Raw genomic sequence first — 26,975 nt, 5'->3', positions numbered from 1 at the left:
CTGCTTATGTGTTCTTCTCTGTCACCTAATCTGCTGTTAATTCCCTCTAGTGTATTTGTAATTTCAGTTATGCTATTCGGCTCTGACTTGTCCTTTTTATACTTTCTAGTTCTTTGTTAAAAATTCTCACTGTGTTCATCTATTCTTTGCCCCAGTTCAGTTAGCATTCATATTACTACTGCTATGAACTCTTCATCAGTTAAATTATTTATCAGTTTCCTTAGGGTTTTTTTCAGCATTTTTTCTTGTCTTTAATTTGAAACATGTTCCCCTGTCTACTCATCTTTTTAAAACTTTCTCTGTCTCTATGAAATTAGGTGAGACAGTTATCTATCCCAGTCTTGAGGGTGTGTTCTTGTGTGGGACCATCCCTGTTCAGTCTGCATGTGCCCAGTGGCTCTGGAGGGAGAGCTAGATATGAAGTGAGCATGGGCTGCATCTTCCCCTAGGGCGTGGTGGCAGTCACTGCCCGGGTGGGAAACAGGTCTGGAGTTGAAGGGGCTAGAGCCAGAATAAGGTGTGAGCTGGGGCTGCTTCTCTGCTCAATGGCCCTCACTGCCCTTTCAGGTGTGGGGTTGGGACCTGAGGGGCCAGAGTTAAGAGCCCTGAGGAAGTTGGGTTTCTCCCAGGTGTGATGGCAGTCTCCACATTGGTCTGGGATATAGCCGGGTCCTGAGGGCTTGGGGCAGTATTTCTCTTCTGGTTTCACTTTTCCCCCAGTGTGCACACTGTGGTTAGAGGCTAGAGGGAATGGGCTCTGAGCCAGAGGGCTTCAGGCCGGAAGGGATGGTGCCATACCACTGAGCTGGTCCCATACCCTCCATAGTGTGCACTGGGAAGCGAGTTCCTGTGATGGTGGTCTCCAGCCTGTACTTAGCTTCACACTCTCCAGAGTGTCTGCAGGGACACAAGACCTGGAATGACTGTCTCTACAGGTTAGAGGCAGGTCCAAAGTCTACGCTGGCTCTGTTTCCTCGAAGTGCACACACACTCATTGGTAATGGCCTCAGCTCAGTGGGGAGCAGTGCCGAAGCAAGAGGGGCTAGAACATAAGCCTGGTACAGGCTGGACTGGTGGGGGGGCACTGGGTACATCCTAGGAATCCAGCCAGAGGCCTGGGCAGCAATCAAGCCCACCTCCTCCAGGGAGGGGTTTGAGTGGATTAAGTCCCACGAATGTCCTTTTCTGACCCTGAGGTCTGTGACTGCCCCATCCCACATGTGGTCTGTCCACCTGAGCTCATGCCATGGACTCTGGAAGCGAGTCACTGTGAGAATATGGGGGAAGGGTGGACTCAAGTGCTCCCCATTGTCCAGGCGCAGTCACTCCTTACTTCCCATCCTCACTGCGCCCACCCTGCCCCTGTCCCGGGTAGCTCATGTTGGGTGGTCTCATATATGGGTCCCCTGATTCTAAGATGAGCTACTCTGAGGAGCCACTCTTCCCAATCTCACTCCATCCACACCCACAGTAGCTGTCAGACATCATAGGATCACAGAGTAGGATCGAGAGCCTCCTCCAGCGAATCCAACATTTCGAGCATCCCAACACCCTGTCGTGGGGTTTGGTGACTTCTGCATCCTCCCCCGCCTATGCTTTGGGAATTTAACGACAACCCTTGAACACAACAGATCCGACCCTTGCTTTTGCTCATTCAGTGCCTTACAGAACCTGGACCAGCCTCTACTCTCTTTACTCCCTGAATCACATCTTTCTCCCTCAAGGGAGATTATCCCTGATTACTTTTATTCACACACAGGGGCACACAGTCACCAACCTTGAATGTCCTATCTACCATCATACCCCCTTTTGTGTAGTAAAACACCGGTCGTTTGGGAAGGGCGCCAGGCAGAATCACCGCACTCAAACACAGATCTGTCCCTCTGAGTCTCAGGCTAGTACAGCCCTGGGTCCCGGCTGAGGGAAGGAAGTGCTCCCCAACCTCCAGTGAGGGGGAAATTGAACATGGAGCTCAGACTCAATCTCGTGTGTCCTAAAGAGGCAGTCTGGGAGATTGAGCTGGGACACAGAAATATAATTTCCAGGAAAATGTGTCATGGGGCTGGTGGAAGAGTATTTGACAGGGACCATGCAAGAACACAGACCTACGAACCACACTTGCCATAGAACCTGACGGGCCAATTTCCACTCAAGGGTATAGAGACGACCAGGCTGGAGGAGGGTGGTCAGCTGGTGAGGGCAGGGAGGATGTGAATGCTTCCAGAGTGGAGCTCTGGAAGGGGGTCATGAGTTCCTGCTGATGGGCGGGGGGTGAATGGCAGAGATGAATGGGAACCACCAGACCCCAAAGGAGGAGGGTGGTTTGGAGAGAATTAGAAGAGGGCCTTCGGGGGCAAGGGAGGATGTGTCGGTGTGGCCAGGGAGAGCACACAGAGGACCCAGACCTGGGGCAGTCCGCTGACTTGACTGCAGGGATGGTAGCAGAGGCTGGTCCAGAGTCCCCACCACAGGATGCGACAGATACTGTTCTGGAAAAGGCTCTGACGTGGAGCAGTGCCCCGCCCCGGCCCCCTAACCCTACCCCTACCCCTCCAGAGAGAAGGCAGAACACATAATATGAGAGGTACTTTATTTGGAAACTGCTGTGAAACTGGGGAGGGGGCAAAACAAGGGTAGAGGAAGCCCTAGCTGAGGCAGAACAGGAGGGAACGAGCTTGGCCACAGCTCCCGGGCTCCAAAGGTACCAGCTGCCCCTCCTGCAGGAAGACGATGGGCTCAACCTGTAAAACAGCAGAGTCAGGGAAGAGCCTCAAGCCAGGGCCAGCCCCCAGCCCTGCTCAACAGCCAGGACTGTGGGAAGGGGTACGGTGTGTGTAACACTCACTTCAAAGTGTCAGCATCGTGAGAGCCATGTCCTTCATGGTGTCTGCAACAGGGACAGGCATTAGTAGGCACTCCAGAGAGAGGGATATGGAAGCCCGTCCCCTATCCCCGTGAGGAACCGCGTAGCCCTGAAACCTGAAACCCCCTCCAGACCCGATGCAAAGAGCTCTGGGCCAGATCACTCCCCACCACCGGAATTGAATGTGGAACTGGTTCCTAAAGGGAAACAAAGTGTGCCAGCAGCTCTGATGCTGTGGGCCGTGCCACAACCATTCAGATCTCGTCACACACACAAACAAACAATCCAACAAGAACCTTAGAAGCCACACCAAGCAGCAGTTCAAGGGAAAATCAACGAGGCATCTCTAAAAGTCCTATCAGAAGGAGATTCCCTAGGACGGGTCTGGTTGGCAAAGTGTGCATGCAGTCCAGACAGTACTTTGCTGCTTGTACACACGCCCAGTTGTACATGCACAGCCGGCTCCAGGGCCAGGCCTGCTAGGTTCTCCTCCCCACAGGGATGTTGGTCCCTGCGAGGCTGACTGCACCTGCAGCCCACCCCCACCCCAGGTGCCCACCCGGGTTCTGAACTAAGATACCGCTCTCCGTCCCTGGTTCCTCATACCAAGTTTCTTCTTAAGGGCGTCTACTGCTCTCTGTAGCACGAGACACTAGGCCAGCAGACACAGGAGGAAGAGAAATGATTAGTATAATCTGGCCTCCTCTCTCCTCCACCTTCTCCTCTCCACCGGGCCCTGCACCCCAAAGCCGGGTGGCTAGACTGGCAAGCGCTCCTCAGTGGAAAGCAGGTGGGCTCCCTCCATGGGGTACGTGATGGGGTCAGGGGAGGGGGGGCCACATATATGTCAGCTGAACTTGGACCCAGATCCCACCCTCGAGTTTGGGCCTGCATTTCCAGGAGCCAGAGGAAGCATTACCGAAGGACAGCCCGGCATTCCCAGTGGCTGCTGCGGCGTTTCCGGTCTTGGGGGATGGTCAAGTGGCTCCCAGTCACCTGAGAGGGAAAGGACACACAATCCAGCTTCGCAGGCTCCCAGTGAGGTGGAAAGGGCCAAGTGGGGTCTACCGTGAGGTGAGGCGGCACCACCCTCTGCTGGCGACCAGCCGCCCCTGCTCTGCCCAGAAGCCCGAACCTTCTCTCTGGGCCTGCCTCCGCTGTTACCCGGGGGCAGCCATTTCGCCATTGTGGTCCCCAAGCTATGTGCCTCTGGATTCGCCCCTCCCAGGGCTGCAGCCACAGCCAGCACGTGGGAGAGCAATGTGGGCGAAAAGGACTTAACAGAAAAGGCTGTTCCCCTGTAAGGCTACACCCGGAGGAGCTGTGTGTGGCACTGCCACCGATCAGCCGCGCCGCACAAACCCCACACACAGGATGATGTGGCTCAAGGCCAGCCCTGCCAGCACCCCGTCTCCTGTGGGAGAAGCTGCCTGAGAGAACGGCTGTGCCCCCAACAGAGACAGAGCCAGAGGTTTCTGCCCTCCACCCCTCTCCCCTCCCCTCCTATCAAACCCACGACACTCACCTGAGGGGGCAGGCCCCCTGGGCATGACTTCTCCCTGGTTCAGGGCCAAGGGCTCTGAGTTTCCTGGATCTTGGGGGCCTCTGGTGTCGACCTCGCCACTGCTGGCTTTTCCACGATGCATGCGCAGATAAGGTGTCCCTGGCTTGTGAGCTGGCAGCTGAAACAAAAATTTTTCACCGATTTGGACTAAGGAAGTGTGTGTGTGTGTGTGTGTGTGTGTGAGAGAGAGAGAGAGAGAGAGAGTGAGAGAGAGAGAGAGAGAGAGAGAGAGAGAGAGAGAGAGGGAGAGAGAGAGAGAGAGAGGGAGAGAGAGTGTTGTGTGATTTGGGCCGGGGTGAGGCAGGGAATTGGGAAGGGAATTGAAAGGCTGATCTCATTAGCACTTTCTCCCTCCGTCAGCCCCAGGCCAGCAGGCAGAGGTGATCTAGGGACAACAGTGGGGCACTGAGTAAGCCCAGGGCCCCTGCAAGGAAGGTCTGGGGAACACCTAGGAGATAGGATTCAGGAAGCTGGTGAGTCTAAATACTGAGGCTTTTCGGGGAAGCTTTTAAGGGATCCCCCGACCCAATTCAGCTACCAACCCTCCCTTCCACCCCAGCCCCAGTCTCTCAGAGGACGCTGGAAACAGGCCAAGGGTGGAGAACCAGGCCCAGCACACCCGAAGTGCTACCTTACTGTTTGTCCCTAGTAAAAGGAGCCCGATCAGGCATCATAATGACCCAGTGACCGAGGGGCACCCAATGACGACCCCTGAGGGGTGGACAGAGGCAGCATGGGTGAAGACGTGTGCTCTGGGTGCGGTGGGGGCGGGGAAGAGTGGGGAGAGAGGAGGAGCCTGGCCTACTCACTTGGCCCTTTGGGGCTGGGTCTCTATTTGGGTCCTTATCTTCTCCCGCCACAGCCTCAGACTCCCTTGTCCACGTGACCACGGATTTCTTCCCAGCGCTGGTGTGCTTGGCCTGTTTGGTTCCAGAAGGGACCAAGGTATACCTCTTGGATCTCCCAAGCAGCGGAATACCAGAGACTGGGGGGAAGGTGGCCGGTTCCAGCGGAGGTGCCCAGATTCGCTGCCCCCAGGAAGGGAAGTTTTTCCCCAGGGCAAGTGTGGAGGCTCCCCCGAGGGATTTCTTCTCCAGGGTCCCCTTCTTCCTAGGAGTGACCTGCGGCAGGCCACCTGCCGTAGCAGCAGCAGCAGCAGCTCCCGGGTAGCTGGGCTTGCTGCCCCCGTTCCCCCAGAGCACGCTCTGCATTTTCTTAGGGGAAGAGATGCCCTGCTCTCCCACGCCCTGCCTTTCCACAACCGAAGAGAGTCCTCGCAGAGCCGAGGACAGGGAAGAGCCTGTCACGGGAAGGAAATTCTCCCTGACTTGGAAATTCGAGTGACTGGGAGTGTCCCCGGGATCCTCGGGTCTGCTGGGCTCGGCCTGGCCTCCTCCTCCGGAGTAAGTACTCACCGTCATCAGCTCTGTGTCACTGAACTCATCTGAGCACTCGGAGTCGGATAGCAGCAGGCCCAGGGCTTCATAGGAGAACCGCTGGCGATCCGCAGCCACGTTCAACCTACGCTTTGTGTCACTGAACTCATCTGAGGACTCGGAGTCGGATAGCTGCCGGGCCCGGCCTTCATAGGAGAACCGCTGGCGATCCGCAGCCACGTTCAACCTACGCTTAGTGGCTCTCTTAGGCTTCCTCCAGGCCCGGCCCGCTTCGGGCCCACCGAGGTGGAGAGGGCCGGCCAGAGCCGGCGGCGCTTCCCCACAGCTCTGGGCGGTCGCTCCTGGACGGCCGGGACCCGCCTCGAGGCCGGCGGACACTTCGAAGGAGGCGCAGGGCTCCTCCAACGGGTATCTGCAGAAGTTCAGCACGTCCCGGTCGTACAGCTGCTGCGTGGTGCCCGCCGCAGACTCCTCGAACAGGTCCAGGAGGTCCCTCGTGTCGTCATCCGGGGAGCCAGGTCGGCCTTCGCGGCCACACAGCACCGGCCCTCCCGCTTCCAGCATCTCCCGCTCTGACTGGAAGCCCTTGGGATCCCGGCAGCCGCTCCCGCCCCCGCCGCTCGGCGGCTTCCTGGGCTCGGCGCCGCGGCCGGCCGGGCGGACGCCGGCCCGCTCCCCGCCCTCTGGGCCGAAACCCGTTCCCCACACAGACACCTCATCTGGGGAGCTCATGACGCGACCCAGGCGGCCGCGGAACCGGGGCGACTGTTGATGGCCCGAGTCGCGGTCGCGGTCACGGCGGACGAGGCGGGCGGCGCTCAGAGGGAAGCGTCAACCACCTCAGGCGCCGCACGAGCTCGCCTCAAACGAAAGGACGCGCCACTTTCAGCGCACCTCCCACACCGGCGCCGCGGCCTCCTCATTGGTCCGGCCCTCGCCAACCAGCGGGCGCCTTGTTCGCCTGTCCCCTCGAGGCCTAACCAATGGGGTCGAGGGCCTCTGCTTTGCCCTCAAGCCCGTGGGCGGTCCGAGCAGTTGGGTGAAGGGGATGGTGGGAGTGCTTCCCTCTGTCAAGACTCTCGGCCCGCCTCCTCCTGTCCTGCCTCCCCTTTCCGGTTAGAGTCACAGCTCTGAGCCTCCGTTTCCCATCTATACAGGGGGTCGGGGAGTGAGGGCGCCGGGCTCCAGGGGTGGTGAGGATGAAATGTCAAGATGGAGGCACTGGATGCCTAGCACGCGCCGAAAGCATTTGCCAGCCTCCCTTCCACCGCAAGCCTTATGACCCAACAGGAGAATGGGCACAGGAGTCCCCCAGTCAGTGATCAGGGGTCGGCCAGAGAGCAAAGGGATCGTATTTTCGTTCTGTAAGGTCTCTGTCTCAACTGCTCCATCAAATGTGGCTCAGCAAACGTCATTGGCAGGCAGGTTTGGCGGACAGACTGGGGTTGGTGGACAGATTGGGGTTGGCCTCGCTCCATCAGCCCTTCCCCCTCTCTGAGGCAAATTCAAAGAAGAAGAAATCGCAGTGGCCAGTTACACCCCAAAAGATGCTCGCCACCACTGATCCTGGAGATGTGAACTAAAACCACGAATCGGGTTTCACACACTAGGTTGACATCCTTCAAAGAGCTTAACCATTCCGAGGGTGGGAGAGGTGAGGAGCAAACCCCTGTGGCGGTGGTGCAAGAGACCCATTTGGGAGGTAATTTGGCAGAATCCATTGAAAGCAACTTAGTGCCAGCACGGACTCTGTGCCTGGCACTCTTCTAAGTGCTGGGCATAAATAGTAATGCATCAGCGTGACACTCCTAGAACTATAGTACCAACTATTACTGGCCTCTTACCGGTGAGCAAACAGGCATTGAGAGGTTCAGCCACTGGCCCAAGGTCATTCGGCTCGTGGGGATCAGCGGCAGGATTGAAACCAATCAATCTGACTCCAGAGTCCTTGCTTTGAGCCGAAGACCTTAAAAAGGAAGAAAAAAAATAGGTATTTCCTCTATGTTCCGGCAAGTCCGCTGCCTGGTACTTCTTCCGGAGACACGCTGGTACCTGTAGTGTACAGGAGCCCATGCACAAGGGTGTTGGTGATGGGAAAAACTGGGAGCACTCCAAATTCCCATCAGTAAGGAAATGGATGAATGCAACGTGGCTTAGCATCCAGTAGCATAAAGCGTGGCAGTCCAACGGAATGCATCAGGCCATTCTCACAGCTTTCGAAAGCACCTGCCTGACTTCAAACTGCAAGTTGCAGAACGATGGCTTTGGATTCACATTTGTAAGTTAAATCACTTGCATGCGTGGGCACACACACACACCAGTCAATCCTATGTAATATATGAGAATTCATTTAAGTATATGTACAAGTATGTTTTAAAGTTTTGAAGGACGCACAACCAAGGCCTACCAGTTGTGATGGCGGTCGGTGTGGATAGCCAGGTGTCTCTCAATTTTTCTTGGAACTGTCAGTTCTCAGCTTCCCTGAGCTGAGCAGTACTGATGTCTGGGGAGTGGTGCCTCCCTTGGTTTCTCTATGGCCCATGGGTGTTAGAATTTCCCTTGTCTGCCACCCAACTCCTACTCTGACACCCCTCCATTCCTCCCGTACCTTCCTTCTGCTCCTTCCCGTTCATACTCCTCTGTCTTCAGTCACCTCTCTCTCCTGCATCCTGCTCTGGCTGACCTCCTGGAGAGTCCTGGCGTGTCTGAACCGCTGTTGCCTGTGGAACTCAAAGGCCCAGTTTTCTGGGCCTGAGTTTCTGCACCTGAGAAGCTGGCCATGCTGGAGAAGTTACAGAGCAGGGGAGACTGGGTGCACTGTAAACCTGCAATCCTCCTCCTCGAGCCTGCCCCCGATGGTGCCTGCCTGTTTGTGGATACCGCCCTCTTCCACTTCTCCCAGTGACTTTTTAAGGCATGGTGTGCTATTTCAAATATGTTAAAATGGATAAGGAAGGATATAGCAAAATCTCCTGCATCCACCAGCATCCTATGAAACATTACCAGTGGATCCAGTGGAAGCCTCCATCTTCCCTCTCACCATTTCCATTCCCTTCCTCCCTCCCCCATAGAGAGACTCCCGGAACTTCTCTCCTTCTCCACTCTCTTCGTCCCTGTGGCTCTCCTACCTCCTCTTCCCATACATCCCATACGTCTCCAACGATGTCACTAATCTCTGCTTTACCCTGTTATGCTCACCAGGATCCAATACTGGTTTTGACGTACTCTCTTGGCCCGGGGTGGGAGCCAGTGGCAGAGGTTCCTCTTGGCTTTCCCCACCATGATAGCTCTTACTCCACAGACCAATGACCCAATGTGTAGGTCATTGCTCCAACTGCCAAGTGTATCACTTAGAATTATCAGCTTGGGGACTGGAGAAATGACCACTATGTTTGTCCAGGGACCCAGTCAGCTCACTGTGAACTGATCTCTATCCCCAACTCCTTTTACTGCCAGAACCTATAAGCCCCACTCTAATGGGGCCCCATCATGACACTTTGGGCTTCCGGGATCAATGTCAGCTCAGAAACTGTGTCCAGTAGTCCTAGATATGTCTGTGTCCGGTGCCAGTGTGCAGTCACCCAAGCATCTAAGAAAAGTGCTATGAACATTTGCATACAGATTTTTTGTGAATATAAGTTTTCATTTCTCTTGGGTAAATATCTAGGAGTTAACTTGCTGGATTGAATCGTTAGTGTATTTTTAACTGTTTCCAGAGAGTCTATACCATTTTTTGCATTCTCACCAGCAATGCAGGAGAGTTCTAGCTGTTCCTCAGTCTGTCTAGCACTTGGTATTGTCTGTATTTTGTTTTTATTTCAGCCATGTTTATAGCTATGTTGTCGTATTTCATTCTGGCTTTAGTTATTCCCCTAATGACTAATGAGGTCAAACATCTTCTCAGTAGCTTACTGACCATCCAGCAAGCACAATGACAGTTCGATTTTTTTTTTGCTCATTGTTTATTGTGTTGTTTGATTTCTCATTACTGAATATCGAATGTTCTTTATCTCTTTCGGATACAAGTTTTTTATCATGTGTGCTTTGCAAATATTGTTTCCCAGTCTGTGGCTTATGCTTTCAAAAACAAAGAAACAGACAAAACCCAAATAACACAATTTAAAAATGGACAAAGGAATTGATTAGATATTTCTCCAAAGAAGACACATAAATGGCCTACAGGTATATGAAAAATGCTCAACATCACTAGTCAACAGGGAAATGCAATTCAAAACCACAATGAGTTATCACCTCACAACTGCTAACATGGCCAGTATTAAAAAAAAAAAACAACTCAAAATAGCAAGTGTTGGCAAGGTAGTGAAGAAAATGAGTTCCTTGTGCATTGCTGGTGGGAGTGTAAAATTGTGCACCCGCCATGGAAAACAGTATGGAAGTTCCTAAAAAAATAAAAATAGAACTCCCATATGATCCAGCATTCTCACTTCCGTATATTTACATTTACATTACAAAATAATTGAAATCAGGATCTTGCATAGATTATTGCACTCCCATGTTCACTGTACCATTATTCACAATAGCCAAGGGGTGAAGACAACCTAAATATCTATCAACAGGTGAATAGATAAAAGGTGGTATATATAATGTATACATATAACAGAATATTATTCAGCCTTTAAAAAGAAGGAAATCTTGCTATATGCTGTAGTATGGATGAACTTTGAGGATATTATACTAAGTGAAGCAAGCCACTCACAAAGGACAAATACAGCATGTTTCCACTTATATGGGGTACCTAAAGTAGTCAAACTCTTAGAAGCAGAAAGTAGAATCCTGGTTGCCAAAGGTTTGGGAGAGGGGGAAACGGGGAGTTGTTGTTCCATGAGTATAGATTTGCAGTCATGCAAGATGAAGAATTCCAGAGATCTGATTGCAACAATGTTCATATAGGTAACAACACTGTACACTAAAAAATTGTTAATAAGGTAGGTTTCATATTATGTGTTTTTGCAATAAAAATGAATTAAAAAATAAAATGCCTTATTCAATGGCTTTTCGTATATTCACAGTTGTGCATCTATCACAATCAATTTTAGGATATTTTTGTTAGCCCAAGAAGACGCCTTGTATCCCTTACCCAACACCCCGAACCCCCCAACCCACCCCTAGCCCTATAGGCAAGTAATAAACTACTTTCTGTCTCTATGATTTGCCTATTTAGGAAATTTTGTATAAATGCAATCACACAATATATAGTACATGTTGTCTGGCTTCTTTCACTTAATGTAATGTTTTCGAGGTTCACCCATGTTGTAGCATGTATCAGTACTTTGGTTATTTATTTTTATTTTTATTTTTTTTATTATTTTTTTTTTTTTGCGGTATGCGGGCCTCTCACTGTTGTGGCCTCCCCCGTTGCGGAGCACAGGCTCCGGACGCGCAGGCTCCGGACGCGCAGGCTCAGCGGCCATGGCTCACGGGCCCAGCCGCTCCGCGGCATATGGGATCCTCCCAGACCGGGGCACGAACCCGTATCCCCTGCATCGGCAGGCGGACTCTCAACCACTTGCGCCACCAGGGAGGCCCCTTTGGTTATTTTTATTGCCAAATAATATTCCATGGTATGGGTATACCACATTCTATTTATACATTCATCAGTTTATGGGCATTTGGGTTGTGTTTAGTTTGGGAATGTTATGGATAATATTCCCAAACTCAATGCTGTTAAGCATATTCATATACATTTTGAGTTCATGAGTTTTTGTGTGAACATATGTTTTCAGTTCTCTTCGGTAGATCCCTAGGAATGGACATTCTGGATCATATGGTAACTCTATGTTTAACTTTTTAAGAAAACACCAGAATATTTTCCAAAAAGATTCAACTATTTTACATTATCACCAGAAGTGTATGAGGATTCAAATTTCTCCAAATCCAAATATTTGTTATTATCTGTATTTTGGATTATAGCCATCCTATTGTTTTTGCAACATGGTATCTCATTATGGTTTTGATTTATATTTCCCTACTGACTAGTGGCTGTGAACATCCTTTCATATGCTTATTAACCATTTCTAAACCTTCTTTGGTTAAATGTCTATACAAATCTTTTACCCAACTTTTTAATGGGGTCATTTTCTTATTTATTTATTATTCTTATTCTTTATTCTGCATACAAGTTCTTTGTTAGATCTGTGACTTTCAAATATTTTCTCCCAGTCTGTACCTTGTCTTTTCATTTTCTGAATAGTGCCTTCTGAAGCATAAATGTTTTAAATTTTGCCAAAGTCCAATTTATCAAGTTTTTCTTTTATGGATCATGCTTTTGGTGTTGTATCTAAGAAATCATCGCCTAGCTCATGCGTACAAATATTTTTCTCCTAGGGTTTCTTTTAACAGATTTATAGTTGTAGGTTTTACTTTTAAGTCTCTGATCCATTCTGCATTAAGTTTTGTGTGTGCTGTGAAGTAAGGTTCGAAGTTTGTATTTTTGCATGATATCCAGTTGTGCCAGCACCATATGTTGAAAAGACTATCCTTTCCCCATTGAATTGAAAATCATTGACCATAAATATAAGGAGAGTTCGTTATTTCTAAACTCTCGATTCTGTTCCATTGATCTATCTCTATGTCGGTATCACACTAACTTGATTACCTTTATTTTTATCGTAAGTTTTGAAATCAGAAGGTGGAATCTTCCAAGTTTGTTCTTTTTTGAAGTAGTTTTGGATATTCTGTTTTGTTTTGTTTTTCATTTCCATATGAATTTTCTGGATCAGCCTGTGAGTTTCTACAAAGAAAGCCTGCTGAAATTTCGATAGAGATTGAATTGAATCTATATGTCAATTTGGGGAGAATTACCATATAAATATTGAGTCTTACAACCATGAACATGCAATGCCTTTCCATTTATTTAGATCATCTTTAATTTCTCTCAACAAACATCAATTTGTGTTTCTCAGTGCATAAGTATTACATTTGGTTTGTTAAATATATGCCTAAGCATTTAATTCTTTTTGATGCTATTGTAGCTAGAATTAAGTGTTCCTTAATTTCATTTTTGGATTATTTGCTACATGTATATGGCAATAAAATTTGTTTTATATATTACTCTTGTATTCTGTGATCTGTTGAACTTCTTTATTAGTTCTACCGTTAGATCCGTTTTTGTGGATTCCTTAGGATTGTCTGCATATGAAATCATGTCATCTGAGAATAAAAAAAACCTCCCTTTTTATTTCCTATCTGGATGACTTTTAGTTCTTCTTCTTCCCTGTTTGAACTGGCTCAAACTTCCAGTGCAATAATGAATAAAAGTAGTGAGCATGTCTTTGTTGCTGACTTTAGGGAAAAGGTATGCAGTCTTTCACTACTAAATATGATGTTAGCTGTAGGTTTTTCATAGATATCCTTTATGATGCTGAAGAAATTTCTTTCTATTCCTAGTTTTTTTAATTGTTTTTATCATGAAAGGTGGTGGAATTTTGTCACATGCTCTTTCTGTGTCAGTTAATATGATAATGTTTCAGTGCTTTCTTCTTTTAAAATAGTGTATTACATAAATTGATTTTTAGATGTTAAACCAACCTTGTATTTCTAGAATAAATCCCACTTGGTTATGGTATATAATCCTTTTTATATGTTTCTGAATTCAGTTTGTTAATATTTTCTTGAGGGTTATTTCATCTATATTCATGAGAAAGATTGGTATGCAATTTTCTTTATTTTGGATGTCTTTGTGTGTTTTGGGCATCAGGGTAATTGTGCTGGTCTCAGCCAATCGATAGTGATACTGTCAGCTAGAAATACCTGGAGGTACTTATCTGTACTCCAAGGCGAGCCCCCACAGATATTTCCCCTTTCAGAACCAATGTTGTGGTTGAACTAGCCCTTGTGGTTCTTATTATAATTGCAAGAGGCACCTCAGCAATAACCTTTAGGAGACTTTGTAAGGACGAAGTTTATTACTCATAAGTCATGGAGGGTACATGGCATGCCTTGGACCACACAGAAAGGTTGTGGGTGGAGAAAGAGAGCTGGGACCTGGGGTTATGTATGTATCGGGGTCAAGAGTGAGGGGCCTAGGGTTTCTCAGATTCACTCTTTATTGATGAATTTAACACAGAATGGGAATTAAAGCACAAGAAGGGAAAAACAAGCAGCCAAAGGGTCAGTTATCTAAGTCAATCAGAGATCTCTAAAACAAAGGAAACTTCAGGGGTGTGGTGGCCTGGCTCTTTACCTAGTCGTGTAGCTGGCAATTTGTTCTTTTTGATATAGCTGTCTTTGAAGTGGTGCCTCAGCAATCAAAAGCTTAATGTCAGGCACTTGCATTACAATTAAGAAAAAAAAAACTGTCAGAGGCTCACACTACAGTAATATTGGCCTACTAGAGCTATTTTGAAAGTGTTCATTCCTCTTCTATTTTCTGGAAGAATTTCTGGAGTGTTGCTATTATTTCCATCTGAAATGTTTGATAGCATTCAGCGGTGATGCCATCTGGACAGGAGCATCATTGTGGGAATATTTTTAATTATTAATTTAATTGATTGTCTATTATTGAGTCTGTTTTGAAGTTTGTGTCTCTCTACAAATGTTTTCATTGCATATATGTGTCTAATTTGTTGGTATAAAAGTTTTCATACTATTTTCTTATGTTTTTTTAAATTCAATAGACTCAATGGTGATGTCTCCCTTTTCAGCCCTGATTTTAGTGATTCCTTAGGAATCTTTTTTTTTTTCTTGGTCTGTCTGCCGAAGGTTTGTGATTTGTTATCTTTTTAAAAAACCATCTTTTGGTTTCATTGTGTTGTCCAAAAAAATTAATCAATAGTCAATCGAAGAAAAATGGAAATTTTTATTTGAGCCAACCTGAGGACTATAACCTGGGAGACAATCTTCAGAAAACTCTGAGGACTGTTCCACCCATTGGAGGTAAAACCGTGATATAAGTTTTTGAGACAAAGTAGCATGTTAATAGTTTACATAGTCCAACAAGGTGAGTAGTGGGTATTAATGAGGCATTACAGGATTGAGAAAGGAAAGTTATCTCTTAAGGAGTTACCTCGCTGATTCCAGGAGGAAATTTCTTTTTCTTCTTTCTTTCCTTCTTTTCTTTCTTTCTTTTTTTTCTTTTCTTTTTTTTTTTGGTGTGTGGGCATTCCTGTATCTTTTAAGGGGATCTAGTTAATGTATAATGTGATGCACAAATCACACTAAAGGGGAGGGGGTAGTGGCTCAAATGGGCAGAGAGAGAGTTTTATGTTTAAAATGTTTCTTGTCCTGCCTGAAAATAATTTTATTACATTAATTCCACTTTTGATCATTAATCTTTCAATAGAAAGCATTAGGTGATCAAGTATTTGGTCCCCAAATGCTAGGGTGGTTCTTTACATGCCTTGGGTCCATCATGTCCCTCGATGCTGGGTCCTAATAGCCCGGTTCTTTCTTTCCTTTTAGGGGGTGGTACTAGTAAGATGTCTGGCAAGGACTAACGGCCAATTCCAAGTTGTCCAATAGGACTTGCACCAATTTTACCTTGCATGTGCATTGTGCATGTCCATTATCTTATAGAGAACTATAGATGTGATCAATAGTTTCCAGTTGTTTAGATATCATTATCTTAGTAGGAGCAGGTGATACACAGTGCAAAAAACAAGAAACTAAAACTTTATAAGTTACACAAACTGTAATCAAAGTTGGAAATAGGAGCAACAATATCATTAGTAAAGATTTAAGCCAATATCCTCTTGAACCATACCATTTTCCTAGCATTTCCCTTAAACTGGGAAGACGATCATTCAGAGTGGAAATCCAATTTTTCATACGCATCATAAGCGGGGGTTGCATTAGAAGACTCATCAGGTATAAAAACAAAACGTTCACTATGTATTACAGCATAAGCTCCCCCTTGGGAAGCTGTTAGAATATTGAGGGCCATGCAATTCTGTAGGACTGCTTTTCTCATCATGGAAATTTCTGAACTGAGCAAACACACGGCTTGGTTACTATCATTTAAGGCTTGCTGGGTGAATTTTGTTAAAGCCTCTATATGAGTAATGATATCTTCTATTCCAAGTGAAGGAATAAATATTGCAGCCAAATAATCATACCATTGGAAAACTGATTGAACCCTACATGCCCACATTGAAAGCAGGATGACAGCGGCTGTTTTCAAGGCTACCTGTAGGTGACATTGAGCCTAAAGGAAACCAATTGTACACCTTCCTAACCAATCTGGGGAGATCCAAGGTCATAAATTTGTTGTATAAACCTATTGGGTCCTGTTAGAAGCTATCCCACAACTTTAACATCTAGTGAAAACTGTCTTTCAGACATTGAAACATACACCCAAAGGTTATCAAATATTAGGTAGGATTCATTTGGGATTTAAAAACATTTACTAATGTGTATCTGAGGCCATCGTTCTGCAACTTGCAGTTTGAAGTCAGGAGGATGCTTTCTTCTTTTAGTGTCTCTCTTGTGGTTTGATGATTTTCTTCAGTGTTATGTTTGTGTTCCTTTCTCTCTAGTTATGGTAGATCTATAGTAGGTCTTTGATCCATGGAGTTCATTTATGTTGACCTATAACTATTTGATTGAAACCGATAGTCATTAAGTTCAAACATATTCTGAAAGCTCTACATTTTTTACTCACCTCCCAGCATTTTGTGTTTTTGATGTCATATTTCACATCTTCATGTCTATCATTTAACTGTTTATTGTAGTTACCGTTGATTTTACAATTTTTGTCTTTTAACCTTTGTACTAGCTTATTTAACTGGTAAATACCCAGCCTTTATGATATAATTGCTTCACCAGTATATTTTCCCCGTCCTTTAATTTCTTATTTCCTGTTGTAGCCAGTGTTTTTTTTTTTTTTTTAACTTCAAGAAGACCTTTTAACCCTTCTTGTAAGGTTGGTTTAGTATTGATGAGCTCTTTTAAATTTTGCTTGTCTGAGAAGCCTTTATCTCTCCTTCAATTCTGAATGATAACCTTGCTGGGTAAAGTATCCTAGGTTGTAGGGTTTTCCCTCTCAGCACTTTAAATCTTATCATGCCACTCCCTTCTGACATGCAAAGTATATGCAGAAAAATTAGCTGATAGGCTTATGGGACTTCCCTTGTATGTGACTCTTGTTTTTCTCTTGCTACCTTTAGAATTCTCTCTTTAACTTTTGCCCTTTTAATTATATGTCTTGATGTGGGTGTGTATGGGTTCATTTTGTTTGGGACTCTCTGTGCTTCCTCTGTGTTTCTTTCTTCAGATTAGGGAAGTTTTCAGCCATAATTTCCTCAAATACATTTTTCAACCCCTTTCTCTCTCTCTTCTCCTCTGGGACCCCTATAATGCAAATGTGAGTATGCTTGATGTTGTCCCACAGGTCCCTTAAATTATTCTCATTAAAAAAATTGTTTTTTGCACTTATGATTGAGTGATTTCCATTATTCTACTTCCCAGACTGCTTATGTGTTCTTCTCTGTCACCTAATCTGCTGTTAATTCCCTCTAGTGTATTTGTAATTTCAGTTATGCTATTCGGCTCTGACTTGTCCTTTTTATATTTTCTAGTTCTTTGTTAAAAATTCTCACTGTGTTCATCTATTCTTTGCCCCAGTTCAGTTAGCATTCATATTACTACTGCTATGAACTCTTCATCAGTTAAATTATTTATCAGTTTCCTTAGGGTTTTTTTCAGCATTTTTTCTTGTCTTTAATTTGAAACATGTTCCCCTGTCTACTCATCTTTTTAAAACTTTCTCTGTCTCTATGAAATTAGGTGAGACAGTTATCTATCCCAGTCTTGAGGGTGTGTTCTTGTGTGGGACCATCCCTGTTCAGTCTGCATGTGCCCAGTGGCTCTGGAGGGAGAGCTAGATATGAAGTGAGCATGGGCTGCATCTTCCCCTAGGGCGTGGTGGCAGTCACTGCCCGGGTGGGAAACAGGTCTGGAGTTGAAGGGGCTAGAGCCAGAATAAGGTGTGAGCTGGGGCTGCTTCTCTGCTCAATGGCCCTCACTGCCCTTTCAGGTGTGGGGTTGGGACCTGAGGGGCCAGAGTTAAGAGCCCTGAGGAAGTTGGGTTTCTCCCAGGTGTGATGGCAGTCTCCACATTGGTCTGGGATATAGCCGGGTCCTGAGGGCTTGGGGCAGTATTTCTCTTCTGGTTTCACTTTTCCCCCAGTGTGCACACTGTGGTTAGAGGCTAGAGGGAATGGGCTCTGAGCCAGAGGGCTTCAGGCCGGAAGGGATGGTGCCATACCACTGAGCTGGTCCCATACCCTCCATAGTGTGCACTGGGAAGCGAGTTCCTGTGATGGTGGTCTCCAGCCTGTACTTAGCTTCACACTCTCCAGAGTGTCTGCAGGGACACAAGACCTGGAATGACTGTCTCTACAGGTTAGAGGCAGGTCCAAAGTCTACGCTGGCTCTGTTTCCTCGAAGTGCACACACACTCATTGGTAATGGCCTCAGCTCAGTGGGGAGCAGTGCCGAAGCAAGAGGGGCTAGAACATAAGCCTGGTACAGGCTGGACTGGTGGGGGGGCACTGGGTACATCCTAGGAATCCAGCCAGAGGCCTGGGCAGCAATCAAGCCCACCTCCTCCAGGGAGGGGTTTGAGTGGATTAAGTCCCACGAATGTCCTTTTCTGACCCTGAGGTCTGTGACTGCCCCATCCCACATGTGGTCTGTCCACCTGAGCTCATGCCATGGACTCTGGAAGCGAGTCACTGTGAGAATATGGGGGAAGGGTGGACTCAAGTGCTCCCCATTGTCCAGGCGCAGTCACTCCTTACTTCCCATCCTCACTGCGCCCACCCTGCCCCTGTCCCGGGTAGCTCATGTTGGGTGGTCTCATATATGGGTCCCCTGATTCTAAGATGAGCTACTCTGAGGAGCCACTCTTCCCAATCTCACTCCATCCACACCCACAGTAGCTGTCAGACATCATAGGATCACAGAGTAGGATCGAGAGCCTCCTCCAGCGAATCCAACATTTCGAGCATCCCAACACCCTGTCGTGGGGTTTGGTGACTTCTGCATCCTCCCCCGCCTATGCTTTGGGAATTTAACGACAACCCTTGAACACAACAGATCCGACCCTTGCTTTTGCTCATTCAGTGCCTTACAGAACCTGGACCAGCCTCTACTCTCTTTACTCCCTGAATCACATCTTTCTCCCTCAAGGGAGATTATCCCTGATTACTTTTATTCACACACAGGGGCACACAGTCACCAACCTTGAATGTCCTATCTACCATCATACCCCCTTTTGTGTAGTAAAACACCGGTCGTTTGGGAAGGGCGCCAGGCAGAATCACCGCACTCAAACACAGATCTGTCCCTCTGAGTCTCAGGCTAGTACAGCCCTGGGTCCCGGCTGAGGGAAGGAAGTGCTCCCCAACCTCCAGTGAGGGGGAAATTGAACATGGAGCTCAGACTCAATCTCGTGTGTCCTAAAGAGGCAGTCTGGGAGATTGAGCTGGGACACAGAAATATAATTTCCAGGAAAATGTGTCATGGGGCTGGTGGAAGAGTATTTGACAGGGACCATGCAAGAACACAGACCTACGAACCACACTTGCCATAGAACCTGACGGGCCAATTTCCACTCAAGGGTATAGAGACGACCAGGCTGGAGGAGGGTGGTCAGCTGGTGAGGGCAGGGAGGATGTGAATGCTTCCAGAGTGGAGCTCTGGAAGGGGGTCATGAGTTCCTGCTGATGGGCGGGGGGTGAATGGCAGAGATGAATGGGAACCACCAGACCCCAAAGGAGGAGGGTGGTTTGGAGAGAATTAGAAGAGGGCCTTCGGGGGCAAGGGAGGATGTGTCGGTGTGGCCAGGGAGAGCACACAGAGGACCCAGACCTGGGGCAGTCCGCTGACTTGACTGCAGGGATGGTAGCAGAGGCTGGTCCAGAGTCCCCACCACAGGATGCGACAGATACTGTTCTGGAAAAGGCTCTGACGTGGAGCAGTGCCCCGCCCCGGCCCCCTAACCCTACCCCTACCCCTCCAGAGAGAAGGCAGAACACATAATATGAGAGGTACTTTATTTGGAAACTGCTGTGAAACTGGGGAGGGGGCAAAACAAGGGTAGAGGAAGCCCTAGCTGAGGCAGAACAGGAGGGAACGAGCTTGGCCACAGCTCCCGGGCTCCAAAGGTACCAGCTGCCCCTCCTGCAGGAAGACGATGGGCTCAACCTGTAAAACAGCAGAGTCAGGGAAGAGCCTCAAGCCAGGGCCAGCCCCCAGCCCTGCTCAACAGCCAGGACTGTGGGAAGGGGTACGGTGTGTGTAACACTCACTTCAAAGTGTCAGCATCGTGAGAGCCATGTCCTTCATGGTGTCTGCAACAGGGACAGGCATTAGTAGGCACTCCAGAGAGAGGGATATGGAAGCCCGTCCCCTATCCCCGTGAGGAACCGCGTAGCCCTGAAACCTGAAACCCCCTCCAGACCCGATGCAAAGAGCTCTGGGCCAGATCACTCCCCACCACCGGAATTGAATGTGGAACTGGTTCCTAAAGGGAAACAAAGTGTGCCAGCAGCTCTGATGCTGTGGGCCGTGCCACAACCATTCAGATCTCGTCACACACACAAACAAACAATCCAACAAGAACCTTAGAAGCCACACCAAGCAGCAGTTCAAGGGAAAATCAACGAGGCATCTCTAAAAGTCCTATCAGAAGGAGATTCCCTAGGACGGGTCTGGTTGGCAAAGTGTGCATGCAGTCCAGACAGTACTTTGCTGCTTGTACACACGCCCAGTTGTACATGCACAGCCGGCTCCAGGGCCAGGCCTGCTAGGTTCTCCTCCCCACAGGGATGTTGGTCCCTGCGAGGCTGACTGCACCTGCAGCCCACCCCCACCCCAGGTGCCCACCCGGGTTCTGAACTAAGATACCGCTCTCCGTCCCTGGTTCCTCATACCAAGTTTCTTCTTAAGGGCGTCTACTGCTCTCTGTAGCACGAGACACTAGGCCAGCAGACACAGGAGGAAGAGAAATGATTAGTATAATCTGGCCTCCTCTCTCCTCCACCTTCTCCTCTCCACCGGGCCCTGCACCCCAAAGCCGGGTGGCTAGACTGGCAAGCGCTCCTCAGTGGAAAGCAGGTGGGCTCCCTCCATGGGGTACGTGATGGGGTCAGGGGAGGGGGGGCCACATATATGTCAGCTGAACTTGGACCCAGATCCCACCCTCGAGTTTGGGCCTGCATTTCCAGGAGCCAGAGGAAGCATTACCGAAGGACAGCCCGGCATTCCCAGTGGCTGCTGCGGCGTTTCCGGTCTTGGGGGATGGTCAAGTGGCTCCCAGTCACCTGAGAGGGAAAGGACACACAATCCAGCTTCGCAGGCTCCCAGTGAGGTGGAAAGGGCCAAGTGGGGTCTACCGTGAGGTGAGGCGGCACCACCCTCTGCTGGCGACCAGCCGCCCCTGCTCTGCCCAGAAGCCCGAACCTTCTCTCTGGGCCTGCCTCCGCTGTTACCCGGGGGCAGCCATTTCGCCATTGTGGTCCCCAAGCTATGTGCCTCTGGATTCGCCCCTCCCAGGGCTGCAGCCACAGCCAGCACGTGGGAGAGCAATGTGGGCGAAAAGGACTTAACAGAAAAGGCTGTTCCCCTGTAAGGCTACACCCGGAGGAGCTGTGTGTGGCACTGCCACCGATCAGCCGCGCCGCACAAACCCCACACACAGGATGATGTGGCTCAAGGCCAGCCCTGCCAGCACCCCGTCTCCTGTGGGAGAAGCTGCCTGAGAGAACGGCTGTGCCCCCAACAGAGACAGAGCCAGAGGTTTCTGCCCTCCACCCCTCTCCCCTCCCCTCCTATCAAACCCACGACACTCACCTGAGGGGGCAGGCCCCCTGGGCATGACTTCTCCCTGGTTCAGGGCCAAGGGCTCTGAGTTTCCTGGATCTTGGGGGCCTCTGGTGTCGACCTCGCCACTGCTGGCTTTTCCACGATGCATGCGCAGATAAGGTGTCCCTGGCTTGTGAGCTGGCAGCTGAAACAAAAATTTTTCACCGATTTGGACTAAGGAAGTGTGTGTGTGTGTGTGTGTGTGTGTGAGAGAGAGAGAGAGAGAGAGAGTGAGAGAGAGAGAGAGAGAGAGAGAGAGAGAGAGAGAGGGAGAGAGAGAGAGAGAGAGGGAGAGAGAGTGTTGTGTGATTTGGGCCGGGGTGAGGCAGGGAATTGGGAAGGGAATTGAAAGGCTGATCTCATTAGCACTTTCTCCCTCCGTCAGCCCCAGGCCAGCAGGCAGAGGTGATCTAGGGACAACAGTGGGGCACTGAGTAAGCCCAGGGCCCCTGCAAGGAAGGTCTGGGGAACACCTAGGAGATAGGATTCAGGAAGCTGGTGAGTCTAAATACTGAGGCTTTTCGGGGAAGCTTTTAAGGGATCCCCCGACCCAATTCAGCTACCAACCCTCCCTTCCATCCCAGCCCCAGTCTCTCAGAGGACGCTGGAAACAGGCCAAGGGTGGAGAACCAGGCCCAGCACACCCGAAGTGCTACCTTACTGTTTGTCCCTAGTAAAAGGAGCCCGATCAGGCATCATAATGACCCAGTGACCGAGGGGCACCCAATGACGACCCCTGAGGGGTGGACAGAGGCAGCATGGGTGAAGACGTGTGCTCTGGGTGCGGTGGGGGCGGGGAAGAGTGGGGAGAGAGGAGGAGCCTGGCCTACTCACTTGGCCCTTTGGGGCTGGGTCTCTATTTGGGTCCTTATCTTCTCCCGCCACAGCCTCAGACTCCCTTGTCCACGTGACCACGGATTTCTTCCCAGCGCTGGTGTGCTTGGCCTGTTTGGTTCCAGAAGGGACCAAGGTATACCTCTTGGATCTCCCAAGCAGCGGAATACCAGAGACTGGGGGGAAGGTGGCCGGTTCCAGCGGAGGTGCCCAGATTCGCTGCCCCCAGGAAGGGAAGTTTTTCCCCAGGGCAAGTGTGGAGGCTCCCCCGAGGGATTTCTTCTCCAGGGTCCCCTTCTTCCTAGGAGTGACCTGCGGCAGGCCACCTGCCGTAGCAGCAGCAGCAGCAGCTCCCGGGTAGCTGGGCTTGCTGCCCCCGTTCCCCCAGAGCACGCTCTGCATTTTCTTAGGGGAAGAGATGCCCTGCTCTCCCACGCCCTGCCTTTCCACAACCGAAGAGAGTCCTCGCAGAGCCGAGGACAGGGAAGAGCCTGTCACGGGAAGGAAATTCTCCCTGACTTGGAAATTCGAGTGACTGGGAGTGTCCCCGGGATCCTCGGGTCTGCTGGGCTCGGCCTGGCCTCCTCCTCCGGAGTAAGTACTCACCGTCATCAGCTCTGTGTCACTGAACTCATCTGAGCACTCGGAGTCGGATAGCAGCAGGCCCAGGGCTTCATAGGAGAACCGCTGGCGATCCGCAGCCACGTTCAACCTACGCTTTGTGTCACTGAACTCATCTGAGGACTCGGAGTCGGATAGCTGCCGGGCCCGGCCTTCATAGGAGAACCGCTGGCGATCCGCAGCCACGTTCAACCTACGCTTAGTGGCTCTCTTAGGCTTCCTCCAGGCCCGGCCCGCTTCGGGCCCACCGAGGTGGAGAGGGCCGGCCAGAGCCGGCGGCGCTTCCCCACAGCTCTGGGCGGTCGCTCCTGGACGGCCGGGACCCGCCTCGAGGCCGGCGGACACTTCGAAGGAGGCGCAGGGCTCCTCCAACGGGTATCTGCAGAAGTTCAGCACGTCCCGGTCGTACAGCTGCTGCGTGGTGCCCGCCGCAGACTCCTCGAACAGGTCCAGGAGGTCCCTCGTGTCGTCATCCGGGGAGCCAGGTCGGCCTTCGCGGCCACACAGCACCGGCCCTCCCGCTTCCAGCATCTCCCGCTCTGACTGGAAGCCCTTGGGATCCCGGCAGCCGCTCCCGCCCCCGCCGCTCGGCGGCTTCCTGGGCTCGGCGCCGCGGTCGGGTCCCCGCGGAACTGCGCGGCCGGCCGGGCGGACGCCGGCCCGCTCCCCGCCCTCTGGGCCGAAACCCGTTCCCCACACAGACACCTCATCTGGGGAGCTCATGTCGCGACCCAGGCGGCCGCGGAACCGGGGCGACTGTTGATGGCCCGAGTCGCGGTCGCGGTCACGGCGGACGAGGCGGGCGGCGCTCAGAGGGCAGCGTCAACCACCTCAGGCGCCGCACGAGCTCGCCTCAAACGAAAGGACGCGCCACTTTCAGCGCACCTCCCACACCCGCGCCGCGGCCTCCTCATTGGTCCGGCCCCCGCCAACCAGCGGGCGCCTTGTTCGCCTGTCCCCTCGAGGCCTAACCAATGGGGTCGAGGGCCTCTGCTTTGCCCTCAAGCCCGTGGGCGGTCCGAGCAGTTGGGTGAAGGGGATGGTGGGAGTGCTTCCCTCTGTCAAGACTCTCGGCCCGCCTCCTCCTGTCCTGCCTCCCCTTTCCGGTTAGAGTCACAGCTCTGAGCCTCCGTTTCCCATCTATACAGGGGGTCGGGGAGTGAGGGCGCCGGGCTCCAGGGGTGGTGAGGATGAAATGTCAAGATGGAGGCACTGGATGCCTAGCACGCGCCGAAAGCATTTGCCAGCCTCCCTTCCACCGCAAGCCTTATGACCCAACAGGAGAATGGGCACAGGAGTCCCCCAGTCAGTGATCAGGGGTCGGCCAGAGAGCAAAGGGATCGTATTTTCGTTCTGTAAGGTCTCTGTCTCAACTGCTCCATCAAATGTGGCTCAGCAAACGTCATTGGCAGGCAGGTTTGGCGGACAGACTGGGGTTGGTGGACAGATTGGGGTTGGCCTCGCTCCATCAGCCCTTCCCCCTCTCTGAGGCAAATTCAAAGAAGAAGAAATCGCAGTGGCCAGTTACACCCCAAAAGATGCTCGCCACCACTGATCCTGGAGATGTGAACTAAAACCACGAATCGGGTTTCACACACTAGGTTGACATCCTTCAAAGAGCTTAACCATTCCGAGGGTGGGAGAGGTGAGGAGCAAACCCCTGTGGCGGTGGTGCAAGAGACCCATTTGGGAGGTAATTTGGCAGAATCCATTGAAAGCAACTTAGTGCCAGCACGGACTCTGTGCCTGGCACTCTTCTAAGTGCTGGGCATAAATAGTAATGCATCAGCGTGACACTCCTAGAACTATAGTACCAACCATTACTGGCCTCTTACCGGTGAGCAAACAGGCACTGAGAGGTTCAGCCACTGGCCCAAGGTCATTCGGCTCGTGGGGATCAGCGGCAGGATTGAAACCAATCAATCTGACTCCAGAGTCCTTGCTTTGAGCCGAAGACCTTAAAAAGGAAGAAAAAAAAATAGGTATTTCCTCTATGTTCCGGCAAGTCCGCTGCCTGGTACTTCTTCCGGAGACACGCTGGTACCTGTAGTGTACAGGAGCCCATGCACAAGGGTGTTGGTGATGGGAAAAACTGGGAGCACTCCAAATTCCCATCAGTAAGGAAATGGATGAATGCAACGTGGCTTAGCATCCAGTAGCATAAAGCGTGGCAGTCCAACGGAATGCATCAGGCCATTCTCACAGCTTTCGAAAGCACCTGCCTGACTTCAAACTGCAAGTTGCAGAACGATGGCTTTGGATTCACATTTGTAAGTTAAATCACTTGCGTGCGTGGGCACACACACACACCAGTCAATCCTATGTAATATATGAGAATTCATTTAAGTATATGTACAAGTATGTTTTAAAGTTTTGAAGGACGCACAACCAAGGCCTACCAGTTGTGATGGCGGTCGGTGTGGATAGCCAGGTGTCTCTCAATTTTTCTTGGAACTGTCAGTTCTCAGCTTCCCTGAGCTGAGCAGTACTGATGTCTGGGGAGTGGTGCCTCCCTTGGTTTCTCTATGGCCCATGGGTGTTAGAATTTCCCTTGTCTGCCACCCAACTCCTACTCTGACACCCCTCCATTCCTCCCGTACCTTCCTTCTGCTCCTTCCCGTTCATACTCCTCTGTCTTCAGTCACCTCTCTCTCCTGCATCCTGCTCTGGCTGACCTCCTGGAGAGTCCTGGCGTGTCTGAACCGCTGTTGCCTGTGGAACTCAAAGGCCCAGTTTTCTGGGCCTGAGTTTCTGCACCTGAGAAGCTGGCCATGCTGGAGAAGTTACAGAGCAGGGGAGACTGGGTGCACTGTAAACCTGCAATCCTCCTCCTCGAGCCTGCCCCCGATGGTGCCTGCCTGTTTGTGGATACCGCCCTCTTCCACTTCTCCCAGTGACTTTTTAAGGCATGGTGTGCTATTTCAAATATGTTAAAATGGATAAGGAAGGATATAGCAAAATCTCCTGCATCCACCAGCATCCTATGAAACATTACCAGTGGATCCAGTGGAAGCCTCCATCTTCCCTCTCACCATTTCCATTCCCTTCCTCCCTCCCCCATAGAGAGACTCCCGGAACTTCTCACCTTCTCCACTCTCTTCGTCCCTGTGGCTCTCCTACCTCCTCTTCCCATACATCCCATACGTCTCCAACGATGTCACTAATCTCTGCTTTACCCCGTTATACTCACCAGGATCCAATACTGGTTTTGACGTACTCTCTTGGCCCGGGGTGGGAGCCAGTGGCAGAGGTTCCTCTTGGCTTTCCCCACCATGATAGCTCTTACTCCACAGACCAATGACCCAATGTGTAGGTCATTGCTCCAACTGCCAAGTGTATCACTTAGAATTATCAGCTTGGGGACTGGAGAAATGACCACTATGTTTGTCCAGGGACCCAGTCAGCTCACTGTGAACTGATCTCTATCCCCAACTCCTTTTACTGCCAGAACCTATAAGCCCCACTCTAATGGGGCCCCATCATGACACTTTGGGCTTCCGGGATCAATGTCAGCTCAGAAACTGTGTCCAGTAGTCCTAGATATGTCTGTGTCCAGTGCCAGTGTGCAGTCACCCAAGCATCTAAGAAAAGTGCTATGAACAGTTGTATACAGATTTTTTGTGAATATAAGTTTTCATTTCTCTTGGGTAAATATCTAGGAGTTAACTTGCTGGATTGAATCGTTAGTGTATTTTTAACTGTTTCCAGAGAGTCTATACCATTTTTTGCATTCTCACCAGCAATGCAGGAGAGTTCTAGCTGTTCCTCAGTCTGTCTAGCACTTGGTATTGTCTGTATTTTGTTTTTATTTCAGCCATGTTTATAGCTATGTTGTCGTATTTCATTCTGGCTTTAGTTATTTCCCTAATGA

General features: G+C 50.0%; 2 protein-coding genes across 2 annotated transcripts; both read right to left on the bottom strand.

Annotated features, from left to right (window-relative positions):
- Positions 1-445: 445 nt before the first annotated feature.
- On the bottom strand, positions 446-6,556 carry LOC132481647 (uncharacterized protein CXorf49 homolog). The gene is made up of 6 exons (XM_060086486.1): positions 5,237-6,556; positions 4,389-4,545; positions 3,783-3,859; positions 2,706-2,741; positions 818-929; positions 446-741 (listed from the first exon to the last, which is right to left on the bottom strand). Exons 1-6 carry the CDS (start codon positions 6,554-6,556, stop codon positions 446-448), a joined length of 1,998 nt encoding a protein of 665 aa, XP_059942469.1.
- An 11,138-nt stretch (positions 6,557-17,694) lies between these two features.
- Positions 17,695-23,827, bottom strand: LOC132481646 (uncharacterized protein CXorf49 homolog). Its single transcript, XM_060086485.1, has 6 exons — positions 22,484-23,827; positions 21,638-21,794; positions 21,032-21,108; positions 19,955-19,990; positions 18,067-18,178; positions 17,695-17,990 (listed from the first exon to the last, which is right to left on the bottom strand). The coding sequence occupies exons 1-6, from the start codon at positions 23,825-23,827 to the stop codon at positions 17,695-17,697; spliced, it is 2,022 nt and encodes a 673-aa protein (XP_059942468.1).
- Between the last annotated feature and the right edge of the window lie 3,148 nt (positions 23,828-26,975).

The sequence above is a fragment of the Mesoplodon densirostris genome, chromosome X, assembly GCF_025265405.1.
Source record: "Mesoplodon densirostris isolate mMesDen1 chromosome X, mMesDen1 primary haplotype, whole genome shotgun sequence".
NCBI classification, from domain to species: Eukaryota; Metazoa; Chordata; class Mammalia; order Artiodactyla; family Ziphiidae; genus Mesoplodon; species Mesoplodon densirostris.
Note: the sequence above shows the minus strand (reverse complement) of the source record. Positions and strands in the feature narration are given on the sequence as shown.